General features: G+C 37.7%; 1 protein-coding gene across 2 annotated transcripts; it reads right to left on the bottom strand.

The window, feature by feature from the left end:
* Window positions 1-611: 611 nt before the first annotated feature.
* Window positions 612-12,993, bottom strand: LOC103477702 (uncharacterized). 2 transcript variants are annotated; one of them, XM_008430982.3, is made up of 12 exons: window positions 12,385-12,993; window positions 10,882-11,018; window positions 9,854-10,029; window positions 8,471-8,631; window positions 7,637-7,777; window positions 6,266-6,387; window positions 5,392-5,560; window positions 4,474-4,619; window positions 2,751-2,875; window positions 2,551-2,677; window positions 1,363-1,496; window positions 612-814 (listed from the first exon to the last, which is right to left on the bottom strand). In XM_008430982.3, exons 1-12 carry the CDS (start codon window positions 12,804-12,806, stop codon window positions 689-691), a joined length of 1,986 nt encoding a protein of 661 aa, XP_008429204.1. In that variant the 5' UTR covers window positions 12,807-12,993; the 3' UTR covers window positions 612-688. The 2 variants fall into 2 exon arrangements, with proteins under 2 accessions (XP_008429204.1, XP_008429202.1); XM_008430980.3 differs by having other exon boundaries at window positions 10,882-11,021; window positions 12,385-12,992.
* Between the last annotated feature and the right edge of the window lie 878 nt (window positions 12,994-13,871).

Raw genomic sequence — 13,871 nt, 5'->3', positions numbered from 1 at the left:
AAGTACAAAAACTTAAAAATGTAATTACTAATTGAATATATTCTTGTTTATCATTCACAAACAATACATGCCGAACTGAGTGGTGAACAGGATGATTTTGCTATTGGCTGCATACCTTTGGTATGTGACATACTTATGTAGAGTTATGAGAAATATGTATTTGCTCATTACAGCTTGTTAGCCTCCCTGGGAAAAGTTTACTCCTGGGCAACTCTAATCAATTGTTGAATTTCAATTTGTGACTTTGAGGACAAAGTTTAAACAATTTAGAAACATGTTTTCATCTATTTGAACCCTGAATACTGTATCAAAACAAAAGTAGAGAAAACTAATGCATTTACTGTTTGATTTATAACAAGAAAAATCTTAATTCATATTTTGAATTAAATGAAAATGAAAATCTTTTGTGCTTCAGAATTTCTAAGTTAAAGTTTCAAATTAAACATGATTACGTGCAATTATGGAGAAGAGACTCTTGAGATGCAAGGTAGTTTCATGAAGAAGATGTGAAGGGTCCTCTTGGTGAATGTAAAGAAAACATTTTAAAAGCTAGATACTTTAGTCGCAGCATTCTTGGAAAGATGAGGTAAATAAAAGACTGAAAAACAAAGTGAAAAAGTAGAAATTTATTCTCTGATTACACAGTAAAAGTAATATTGAATCAGGATTAAGATTTATTGTAGCGGCATCATTTGTAGAAGATGAGAAAAGACGACATGATGATATATCCGGGCTTTTGAGCTGGATTTGGATCCTGTCCGTTAAACCAGCCAAAATAGACAATGGTGTTGGATTCAAAGTCGCTCATGTTCAGCTGAAAGACGACAGAAAGAGACAAAAGAAATATGGCGAGTTTGAGATATTTAGCATTATTTAGTTAAGTCTAACATCGTAAACATGAACATTTTTAAACTTATCAATCCAACATGTGCTTTTTTATTTATGGTTTAGGAATATCTGAACTTTAACACACTTATGAGGACAGAAAATTACTGAATGTGGTTTTCTTGGCTCTGGGTACTTGATGAAATCCATGAAGGAGATGCAAGTGTTTTGATAGTCGAGTGATCAGAAATTAGCATGATTACACAAAAAGCATTCAGAGGTCAATGTCTCGCTTCAGTTTAATTAAGGACTCCTCTAATTTAATTGTTTGCTTCAGACATTCATTGCTGTTGAAAATTGTTGTAATAATGCTATGGAAGATCATCTAATACATTACAGCTGAAACGATTAATCCGATTAATCGTTAGGTTTTAATCAACTTCAGGGATATTAAGTCCAAGATGATTTCATTCATGTACTTCAACTCTCTTGTTGATTACATGTTGTAAGAATGAAGCTTTGTGTTGGTGGACAAACCTGTTTGGTGACGTCGACCCTCCAGGGGTCAACCTGCAGGCCGTCACACCAGCCTCCTCGCCCATACAGCCATGTGCCGTGTTCATTCGGTACGGCGCCGTCTTTTACCCGCATTGTGCAACCAAGAGCCGTTCCTGTGTCACAATTAAAACACATTAATGCACAGCAACTCGTGCAGAACTCACTTCATGACCAGTTTTGCACAGGATTTTAAGCAATTGACAATTTGATGATTAATCAGATTTTTAATTTAACTTATGCTTATTTTATACAACTTTAGAAATACAATTAAAGATCCAAATAAACAATACAATTCATTTTTAAATAAGAAAATAAACATTTTGCTGCATAAAATTTAATAGCAGCCTTAAGTGTACAGTTGATTATTTGCAGCTAAAGATATTTCTACCATCAACATGCTGAAAGCTGATAAGTCTGCTCGACTTATCAATACCGAGTAGGGCTCATATGATGATTATTGTTTTAATTAAAAATAATAGCATACATCATTGTTTAGATCAGTGTTTCTCAGCCCTGGTCATCAGCGCCCCCCTGCTCTGCATGTTTTAGATGTGCCTCTATTCCAGAACAGCTGATTCAAATGACTGCATGACCATCAATTACTGCAGAAGCCTGTTAATCACCCAGAGATACAATTCAGGTGTCTGGCAGAAGGGAAACACCTAAAACATGCAGGACAGGGGGGCCTGAGGACCAGGGCTGAGAAATACTGGTTCAGATTAATAATAATGGATATGTATATCCATTTAGTGGCTAACAAAATAAAAAATAATTATCAATAATAATAATAATAATAATAAATAAAACCAAATCTTTGTTACTATTATGGTGGCCACTTTTGTTTCTCTTGATTGAAAAACTGAAAATGTGTCAAATTCTGATTTAGAGCTTAACCTCTATGAATAACCATTTAAAAAATGAGCTAAAACTGCATTCAGAAGTGGAGGATAATTATTGATCTGAATTTTTTTTTAACTTACTGATCACTTCCTAGTGTTATAATATAAACAATAAACTGAATTTCAAAATGTAGGTAATAAGATTAAAAATAGCTGAGGTTTGCTTAAACACTGTGCTTGTTTCATTACTTATTCTGCATCTATTGATGAAACATTATTCATTTTAATCAAGTATTTGGTTAAAAAGTGTCTTTGTGAGATTTCTTACCTGCTGTGTCAAACGTGTGAGTGTTGTTGTGAACGCCGTTGATCAGGAAATGGTGGGAGGTGACGCAGAACTCCCCGCAGCCGTTCTCGTCGCTGCCATGGCCCGTAATAACGGCATAAAGCTCCACCTGAAACCAACCACAGCTGGTGAGACACTCCAGACAGGAAGGGTGTAAAAAAGCCCTTGACACCATCTGGTACCTTCTTAGTGGATGAAGGAATGAGGATCTTCGTTGGCTGGTACCTCTTGTTGTAGTCTTTGTCAAAGGTTCCCCCGCTGAACAGAGGCGTCACTTTGAATGGATGAAACTTGGCCACGTCTTCACCTGTGATACCAAATATTTGTATCCATTACACAAATATACTTTTAGTTCAGGACAAATAAACTGTGCTAAAAATATTTACTGATTTTTCAGCTTCCATTCAACATCAAATGTGACAAAAGATTTTATCTCTGATTTAGAAATAAGTGAAAATGGAGATACATAAATATTTTATAAAGGTGATTTATTATGCTTTCTTGAACAGGTTAGGATACATCTATGGACGGCACAAAACATGTTAATTAAATTTGCGCAAAATCAATCTTGGATAATGAGATTTTAGTCTGATCAGTTCTGTATTTTGGGGCGTCTTGTCACTTTAAATCCAAATAAGCTGCTGCTGGCCACACCCCCAACTCTACTTGCATTTGAAAACGGATGCATAATTTTCCAACTATACATCTTTGAAAAGCAGAAGTGGAGCCTCCTGTACAACCAACAAAAGTGCAACAATAAAACACGTGTCATTTCCAGCAGCCTTTGAACAGCGCATACAGCGGTAAAACTAGTTGACCAAACTTCCTAGAGCACTGCTTTGGTTGCTAGGTAATGGGGCTGGGCTCGCTGGGGTTGCTAGGTAACAACGCAGTGCCCTTAGAATGTGACTTAAGGAGGTTTAAAATGTAAAAATGTATTTGGTAAAAAAGCTACTCAAGTACTGAATAATTGATCAAAACATCAATCATCTAATATCTAAAATTACCTTAGATCAGGGGTGTCAAACTCCAGTCCTGAAGGGCCGCTGTCCTGCAGTTTTTAGATGTGCCACAGGTACAAAACACCTGAATCGAATGGCTTAATTACCTCCTCAGTTCTCCAGAGCCTTGCTAATGACCTAATTATTCTATTCAGGTGTGGTGCAGCAGAGGCACTTCTAAAAGTTGCAGGACACCGGCCCTCGAGGACGGGAGTTTGACACCCCTGCTTTAGATGGACCAGAATATTAAGTAATGTGGAAATGTTGGTGTTTTAAGCAAAATAATAAAATTAATTCATAAAAATAGCATAAATACAAAATAACAAAATCAGGCAAAGGGAAAATTGTTCCAAATCAATTTTTTTCAGTATATAAAAAAATTGTAAAACTTTCACAAAAACTGCCAGTGTGTGTCTGGTGAATCTATTGGTAAAAACATGTTTGTTCTTAATTCAGAGAAGTTACTCTCAGTGGGTAGAGAATCCAGAAATTTTACTCTAGAGTAGCGATACTTTATGATAAAACTACTAAAGCAAAAGGAAAATGTTCTGCATAGTAAAAATACTCCTAAAAGTATTTCCCCTCCCAAAACTATACTGTAGTAAATATAACTGAGTAGATGCCATTATACAGCAGTAATATCAGCTGGCCAAATGAGCTCTAGCTCAGCTTGGGTTGCTAGGTAACGGGGCAGCGCCTGCTGACTTATAACATGACATTTAGGAGGTTTTTGAAATGGGTAATTTTCTAAATACCAAAAATTATCGTCAAAAACTGCGAGGTGGGGTTTTTCAAGCACTTGGGATGTTTTTAGAAGCAGTAAAAACCCAAACCGAAACATTACAAACTAGGAAAATGTGAGTTTTGCATGATGTGTCCCCTTTAAATCGACGGCTGTGTTTACCTGTGCGGTTGCTGGCGCTAAATCTGAGGTTGAGGGAGGCGACCCAGGGCATCGCCCAGGGCACCGTCTTCATGGTGAAGGTGCATTTGCTGCTGTCCAGCACAGGGATGAGAGGGGACACGTCTGTCAGCCAGTGTCCAGTCCCTCTGCCAAAACAAAACTGAAACTTATGTCTCACACTTCAGCAAAATAAGCAAATACACGGATACAGAGGTTTTAGTCTGCTTTTTGATATTTCTGTATTTTAAATGTGCCTTGCAAACTTGTGAATTGATATACCTTGAACTTTTTCAGATTTTGTCATGAAATGACCACAAACTTAAGCAATACTTATTTCATTTAGAATAAAAAGATAAACTAAATCCCTTTTCTTTAGCTTCACAATTATGCACCACTTTGCAACAACTACGTTTTTGTTGTCATTTGGCTCAAGAAAGTTTAAAGGGCTTTAATAATTTTCAAGAGTTATTATGGTTAGAAATCATAATTTTAAAAGAGAACTGTGATGTTTTCCATTTAACTCAATTAAGATAAAAAAATGGTATGCAGAGATTTATGAATAGGTGTTTGCTTAGAGTTTAAAAATTAAAAAGTCTAATTAAAATTCAACTTAAAAATATTTTAACTCAACTTCTGCCTTCAAATAGTCATTACTTTTATTTCAGCAAAAGAAAAAGCCCATTTTTTAAATGTGCATTCATTCCTCCTCCCTTTGTGATTTGTAATTTTACTTATTTATTATAGAAATGGTTGCATCTGATTTTAGCTGCATATTTTAGCAAACTGAAGGCTGTAAAAGATGCATTGCATCTTAAAATATCATTACATTATGACGTTTTTATGCTGTATTTCCTGTAAAATAAAGTGTTCAAATGAAAGATAATGCAGCAAGAAGCAGCAGCATGTTGGAGGCGCTACCTTCGAAAGGCAGTGATCCAGCGTCCCAGCTCCGTGTTGCAGTACGGACTCAGCTGATCGCAGCAGACAAACAGCTGGACGGTGTGATCCCACTCAGCGCAGGACGAGTCCCTCCTGCCGGGACACGACAGCGACGCGTCGAGCTCCAGCGTGTCAAAGTCCCACACATCTGCCAACAAAAATCACAAATAAAATATAAAACATGCGTCTGAAGTAAAATGCAAGAGAAAAATGCATATTTTTTCACTTTTTGTGTCCGGGGTTTCCAAACTTTTCCAGGTAATTTCTCCCAAAAGCGCATTAACCTCTGACCCGATGTGCAAATGCACAGACGATGCACCAAAAAAACACTGCTCAAAAAAATAAATGAACACTTAAACAACACAATATAACTCCAAGTAAATCAAACTTCTGTGAAATCAAACTGTCCACTTAGGAAGCAACACTGATTAACAACAGGGACCCTCGTCGGGTCCATCAGTGTTGCTTCCTAAGTGGACAGTTTGATTTCACAGAAGTTTGATTTACTTGGAGTTATATTGTGTTGTTTAAGTGTTCCCTTTATTTTTTTGAGCAGTATACATAAAGAAGCATCAACTTTAAAAGTGTTTTAAATTCACAATTCAATAATTAGTACATCAATTTAGCATAAATGCTGCCTCATAATGATTTTAACTAGCCATGAGTTCTGTGGTGAGTTTTTTTCTCTCATCTTTCCTAGAACTTTTTGAAAAACAACTTTGACAAACCCCGCTTCATACGACCTAAAAACTAATCTACTGACAGATAAACTGTGCAGCCAGTCACCTTACAAGGTGGATAAACAAACTTAACAACGGTTCTCGTATCTCATAGATAGAGCTGATTATCTCACCTGCCGGCAGTTCGACTGTGGCCTCCGCTCCTTTGTCTCCTTGCATCGTGACTTTGTCAAACACTGGAATGATTTTTGCAGGACTTTGGATTTTGTTTTGCAGACCAGCAGCAAATTCAAACCTGGAGATAAAACCCCCCAGTAAAAACAAAGTGTGAGAGAAGTTTCTCCTGTATGCTTAACTATAACACCAGCTGACAAAAGTTTAAGACCCAGGGGCAATGATCAGGCATGCTGGTGGGGGCAACATCTTTGGGTTTTGCATAAATCAACCAATGAAACATAGTGCAGAATTTAAAATAAGCTCCACAGGGTTTTCTGAAGTATGCATTTCAAATGATAAACCCAAATCTATTTTAGTTTCTCTCATCAATTACAAACTATTTCAATAAGCTTACACTTTGGGCGACTCAATCAGAAGTGCAACTATCACAACAGCTGCTACAGTTTCAGAGAAAATGAGGATGGATCATAAAATAATTAGATTTTTTTTTTTTGCAATATACAGTATATAAACCTTTTAGAAATACCATAAATAATGCTATACATTTTTGGAAACAATAGATCCACCTACAGACATTACCTGTGCAAAGACTCATGCAGCTGAGTTAAAAATAAAACAAATTTACAGAGATTTCACTAAAAATCCAGGATAGCACATCAATGCGAGCTGTGGCAAGAAGGTTTGCTGTGTTTGTCAGCGTAGTGTCCAGAGGCTGGAGGCGCTACCAGGAGACAGGCCAGTACACCAGGAGACGTGGAGGAGGCCGTAGGAGGGCAACAACCCAGCAGCAGGGCCGCTACCTCCGCCTTTGTACAAGAAGGAACAGGAGGAGCACTGCCAGAGCCCTGCAAAATGACCTCCAGCAGGCCACAAATGTGCATGTGTTACTAATAAAATAGCATAGTTGTATGCTCTATATAGAGATTTTCCTTAACTTTGATTGTATATCTCACAATTTTGTAATTTATCATTGTTTATTAAACTCTGAAAGTGAGTGGCTTTGTTAATATTCTGTCCCAGAATGCAGTTAGATGTGCCCTTTTTATTTTTTTGAGCACCTGCCCCTTTAGTGGTCTCTGCACAGCCCTGCACACACATATATAGTACCAATTTATATATAAAGAAATCGGCACTACTAGAACTCCATACAATGTCTTTTTGATTTCTGTACTGCAACCATTGGGCTAAACTCAAATGTTTCTCATCAGTTTCCAGTCAAGAGTCTGACGTTTCCATGGATACCATCTATGTTTACGTTTGACTGACTGAGGGGAGACTGTGCAGTAATGAGTGGAGGGGGAAAAGTTAAAATCTGCCCCCGTTTCCAAGCCCTACAGACAGATAAAGAGTGAGTTTATTGTCCTCACCACTGAGCCTGCCAGTTGATGAAGCTAAATGATGGGTAGAGGAACCAGCCCGTCTCAGCCAGCGCCCCCTGCTGGTCAATACTGATGAAGAAATTTGGGGACGGTGTGGTCTGAAAGGAAACATTCACCAACTTTCCAGACCTACAAAAAACACAAAAACAGCAGAGAGAGAGGTTCAACCTTAAAAATACTAATAATTGCTAAATAATACTATAAAAAACGTTCAAATGTAATCTGTGGGTTAAAAATAGACAAATAGATGCATGAATAAAGTCGTACTATTATGAGAACACGAAAAAAAACAATCTTTGCCATTGTGGTGAGGGATGTTGTGAAGTTATTGGTTTTACAAATAAAGAAATTAGTAGTTTATTACAACTTCATTCTGGTACAATTACAACTTTATTGGCGTAATTTTAGGACTGTATTCTCAAAAGATTATGACTTTATTCTCACATTTATTGTAAATTTGTCATACAAGTTCATTCACGTAATCGTATCATTCATTATCATATTATTATTATCTTGAAATATTTGGACTGTATCCTAATAAAATGACTTTTTGTACTATTGCCTTTTTTGATGTACAAGTTTATTCTTGTAATACTATTAGGTCTTTATTCTCATATTATTATAACTTTATTTCTGTTTTTTTTTTTTACTTTATGTCTAGTAATGTTATAACTTTATTCTCATATTTATTTATTTTCTTAGCCTTGCCCTAATCTTCCGTCAAAGTGAATTAATCTGGCCGTCCAGATTTCTGCCTCTGAAACCTTTAAAGCCAGCATCAACATTGGGAGGCTTTTAATCCCTGACCTGAGCCGGTCTTACCGGAGCGCCTGAGCGACCGAAGACTCCTGATGCACCATGGCAGCCGGGATGGCGAGAGGAAAGAAACACTCCTGTCCTTCACAGTTCATATCCTGGATCGGGTTGCCGGGGAGCGAATAGACGAGGACGCCGGACGCGTTGGATTTAGCCATGTTCCTAACCTGGAGGAACAAACTAATCAACATTAGTCACAATTTAACCCCCCGTATTACTAAAGTATATTACTAAAGTACTCGATACCATGCATTTCTTTTAGCCAACAAACTCATCTCCCATTGTTGGTTCATGATAGCATTTAATTTTGAAAGCCTTAAATGTTTGAAAACATCTCCTCTACTTGTTTTCATCTAAAAAAAAAAATCCAAATTTCCTTATTTTTAGGAAAACATAGCACATTGTGTCCATGTCAAATTTATTTCTTCAGCACTTTACGGCATCAAAAGCAGCTGCTAGACTTTTGACAGGAACTCGGAAGAGGGAGCATGTGACCCCTGTCCTGGCCTCACTTCACTGGCTGCCTGTATATTTTAGGATTCATTTTAAAATTCTTTTGTTTGTTTTTAAATCACTGCATAATCTTGCCCCGGCTTACCTCTCTGAGCTTCTTCACCCCTACGTACCTTATCGGTCTCTCAGGTCAGCAGATCAGCTGCTCTTGGAGGTACCAAGATCCAGGAGGAAGCTCAGAGGGGACAGGGCTTTCTCTGTCATAGGTCCTAAGTTATGGAATGACTTGCCTTTGCAGGTCAGAGAGGCCCCTTCACTGTCCACTTTTAAAGTTCGTCTTAAAACCCATTTATTTTACTTGGCTTTTAACTCCTGCGGGATCTAGTTTTAGAGTGTATGTTTTTGTTTTTAAACTGTAAGAGTTTTTATTTTTATTTTTTTATTATGTTGTGTTTTAATGTACAGCACTTTGTATCAGCTGTGGTTGTTTTAAAGTGCTTTATAAATAAAGTTGGTATGGTATGGTATGGTATCAAAGTTCTCTATGTAAAATGCAACTAGCCAATGAAAATGACAAAACAAATCAATAAAATTGATAAGAGTAAATGACCTATTTTTTGCCTACATATCAGTGGCATTTTATAACCAGACCTGTAATGTTCTTTCACAACTAGTTGATCTATGCGGTTTCTTGTTTAGGTATTAAACAGAAAAGCTAAAAAATATTATTTAACATAAGACATTTAAAGACATTTTGAAAGCCTGGAGAACTGTCAACAAAGACCATTTAACATTTCCGTGAAAGTTCGGTTCATCTGGAAAACAGAAAGGAATAATTGGTTGTATAAACTTTTTTTTCACAGCCCTTTATATACTTGGAAAAATACAGCTACTAGATATTTCTTAATTTTTAAATAAGTGTTGAATTTAACGTACCTTATTGAAGAAAGAGCAGTTCCCTTCCGACACCCAGGCCACAGCGCCCCCTAGAGACGGTGAGGGTTCACATCCATCTCCAGCATCAGCCAGATGATACGTCTTCGGGCTCCAGTGTCCCATGAGCCAATCATACCTGGCATCCAGCCTCTTAACAATGATTGGCATTGTCCACCCTGCCGGAAGTAGCATGGTCAGTAATGGAGGACCTGGTCTTCAAAAGTAAAAAAAACTAACACAAAATAAAATTCCTCCCTATTGAGATGCAAATGATTAATCTATTTACGATTAATTGTTTATTAGACTGAATTTGGTTTCAATCGATTAACTGATAACATCCGCTTAGATGTTCTTTTAGTGTTGTAGTTCGACCGCCATCCAACAGAGGGCGCCGCCTGTCATCTTTAACCGGAGCCATTAATAAAACAAATTAAAGATGGAGGAGGTATTCTTGAACCGTAAAGGGAAACAGTCCAAACAAAGTTCGGTGCGGGACGCTAAACGCACTTTAAGCTGATCCGTTTTGAAATAAACACTCATTAAGTTATCAACTTATTTTTTAAATTTGAATAAATTAGGGTTATTCAGCCGAGCTGCATGATGGAGCCATGTTATGAGCTAATCACTTGATGGAGCCAAGTTTTAACTTTTTAAAAAAGTACTTCTGTATTCATATCTCTGTTTATGGGAACTGAAGTGTTTCACGTAATCTATTCTTTTCATCTGTTACTTTTCCATTTAGCAACCTAAGAGGTTATTGTTCTGTTATATTTTATAGATACATCTAACTTTAAACATGTAAGAAAACCGCAGTTTTCAGTCTATTCAGTTAGTATTTAATACAGTTTAGACCGTTTTCTTTTAATTCTGGAGTTATAAAAACTTTATCCTTTATGTTGTGGAAAGACAGTTGACCCTCTTGGTACAACAGTAAACAGGTTTTTAAGAAAATGGCCGCTTATCCATAAATCAATAAGATCAATGAACTAGATTAACTAATTAATCGATAACTAGCATCATTTCCTTACCATCAGAGGTGAAAACAGCCTGTGAGAGGCCACAGCTGTGTCCCAGGCAGCCCCAGTAATAAAGCACATGGGGGATCCAGTTACCCAAAGCGAAGACCGGCACTGGAGAGAAGTGCAGCTGGGTCAGAACCTCCTTCCTGCTATTGGGCCAAAGAGTCTAGTTAAAGTAAAGACTCAGCACTGAGGTTGTCTCTCAACACATCTGTTAGTTTTAGCATGGGGTGTCAACAAACCACAGAGCCTTGCAGTAATATTATTACCCATTTCACTTTTCATATTTAATCACAATAAAAACAATCTACCAATTTATTTAGAGGCATCAGGGGGTCAAATACAAATACACACCACACTTTCCAGAGTTTTACTGGTGAAAAGATTTTAAAAACATGCTTCATTTGCAAGTTTTAAATTATGTACCAAATGTTTGTGTTGATTCATCTTATAAAATCCCAATAAATTGAAGTTTGTAATGTAAGCAAATGTAGAAAGCTCAAAGATGATGAAGGAATTATGAGCATAAACCACCAAAAACATGAGTGCTACTATGAGTTCACTTCAGTTTCACTTCCTCATCTGGAATATAAAAAAACAAACTTCCTTTCGTGGCTGTTTTGGTCAGAGTTGGAGCTTTGCTTGCAAACAGATTTTTAGGTTTCCGTTTAATTTTATCTGTACATACTATTTTATTACATGTGTTTATATTGGGAGGTTTTTAACACTCAGTGGGGTATATTTTGTCACTGTGCTGCTATAACAAGTGAAATTCCTCCAAATAATAATAAAAAACAAACTTCTCAACTGTCTTCCAGTGCTAATAACAAACAACCAATCAGAGCGAGGAGGCGGGACTTAGTGCTGTCAATCACAATCCCCCTTTATCTCTCCTATTGCAGCTAGCACATGCTGCGTTAGTGCTAGTTAGCATAGCCACCGATGACAGCAAATAAATGATTTTTCTGTAACAGTAAGTTGTTTCTCCACCATTAGCACATTTAGCAGCCAATACCAGAGCATGATTGACAGCACTAAGACCCTCCTCCTGGGTCTGATTGGTTGTTTTTGACTGGGAGCTGTGGATGCATTTACTTCAGACAGAAACAGTAGCTCAGGGAGAAGGTGGAGGAGATTGATATTTTCACAGATTATCTCAAAAGTAAAAAACTTGCTAGGAAAAAAATAATAATTTTGAGATTATCTGAGAAATTTTCTAAACACACAAAAAAGAAAACGTAAAAATTTCCGAGTTTGAAAGGTTAAAAATGTGAAACTCAGAAAATGTCCAAAAATTATACATTTTCCACTTTTGAAACTCAGCCAGCATCTCAGGAGAGAGGAGATCGATCTTTTCACAGATTATCTGTCTCATGCGGTCAATATGGTGACAGTTTTAACAAAATGTAAAATATCTATTTTATTTTATTAATTTCTTAAAGGTTACATGCTCCAAACTAAATATTTAGCTCCAAACTGACCCCCACCAGCACGGAGTCCCTCCCAGCTCACCTGTTGGCGGCGGCCCGGTGCAGCTGCTCCCGCATCCAGAGGGCATCACTGACCGCCGAGTCGTCCAGCGACAGGAACAGCACCTGGGTCCGGTTCGGCAGCCCTTCAACCAGACTCTTCAAGGAGGACTCGGAGCTCCAGAGACACTCCAGGAACCCGGACTTGTTGGTGAAGGCGTGGATGACCAGAGACTCATTCACGGCTCCATCATGGGGCTGGTAGGAGAACTTTCCGTCCAAAGTCGGGACCTGAAACGCGGTGGCCCGGTCACCAGGCTCCGGACCGGCACCGGGCTGCGGACCGGAGGTGACCGGGTGGAGATGAGAAGCCTCGGTCAGCATCAGACGGCTCCTCTTCGGCCCCAGCTGAGCGTCAGTCACATGAGCTGGCACAGCAAGCAAGAGCCAGAGCAGGAAGGCCATTTTCCCCACCGCAACACAGGACGATGAACTCACCACGAAGAGCTCAGAACTTGCATCACTGAGAAACGTTCACCCGAGTTAAAACGCGCCCCGCTGTCGCTTCCAACACAACAAAACTGACCGTTTATCTTTATACACATCCACTTTCGATTCGGAGGCGGGACGGGCCGCCTTCTACGGCAGCCCTGCGGTGCCAACAATCTGAGAAACAAATTTTGTCTTCTCGGTTATTTTATTTAGTTTGCTTTGAATCCGCAAAACAATTTAGATGTAGGTAAACAATTCCAGAAAGGAGCAAAGATAATTCAATGTTTTGATTATTCTGTAGAGCAAGAGGCTCTTAGGACCATCCGCTAAGACTAAAATGCAAAACCAACAACTGAAAAAACTTTATGTATAAAATACTGATTTTATTTTTACGACAGCATAATTGGAGGTAGAAAGAGATATAAATGTAGATAATTTCAGAGATTTTCTAGAAAAAAAACAAGAGCTTGAAAAGTCAAAAATTTGGCAGAAAAACACTCAGAAATTTTGAGATGAATCTAAGAAAATTTCAAAAAACAAAATTACATGGGTTCGGTGGTGGTGCAGAGACAAAGCACAACCCATGTATTGAGGCCTTAGTCCTCATGCCGGCGACCAATTCCCGGCCCGGCGACATTTGCCGCATGTCTTCCCCCTCTCTCATAACCCTCTTTCCGGTCAAGCTACTTTCTAATAAAAGCCACTAGAGCCAACAAAACCTAAAAGAAAAAATAAATAAATACATTTCTGAGCTTATAAGGCAAAAAATTGCAAGAAAAAAAATCATTTTCTATAAAAAAATCGGAAATTTCAGAAGTTCTTTAAACAATATATTTTTATTTTTGATTAAATTATTCAAATATAAGTCAAGAGATCTCAATTAAATGTTAATCTTTTATTAAATTTAAATGTAAATTATTAATAGTATTTATCCATTAGATTATACTGAAAACTAATTATCTTTCTTCCACTAAACAGTTAAAACTCAATCAGCACGGAAACTTAAGCGCTGCCATGATCTATTTTAGTTTTTAAAAA

Source organism: Poecilia reticulata, chromosome 16, assembly GCF_904066995.2.
Source record: "Poecilia reticulata chromosome 16, P_reticulata-male-v2, whole genome shotgun sequence".
NCBI lineage: Eukaryota > Metazoa > Chordata > Actinopteri > Cyprinodontiformes > Poeciliidae > Poecilia > Poecilia reticulata.
Note: the sequence above shows the minus strand (reverse complement) of the source record. Positions and strands in the feature narration are given on the sequence as shown.

Bases quoted from the DNA above. Each gene is read 5' to 3' on its own strand.
- LOC103477702 (XM_008430980.3), bottom strand. From the start codon at position 12,806: ATGGCCTTCCTGCTCTGGCTCTTGCTTGCTGTGCCAGCTCATGTGACT. The intron at 11,022-12,384 runs GTGAGCTGGGAG...TTGGCCCAATAG, and splicing joins CACCGGGCCGCCGCCAACAG to CAGGAAGGAGGTTCTGACCC. The intron at 2,876-4,473 runs GTAAACACAGCC...TTGGTATCACAG, and splicing joins TAGCGCCAGCAACCGCACAG to GTGAAGACGTGGCCAAGTTT.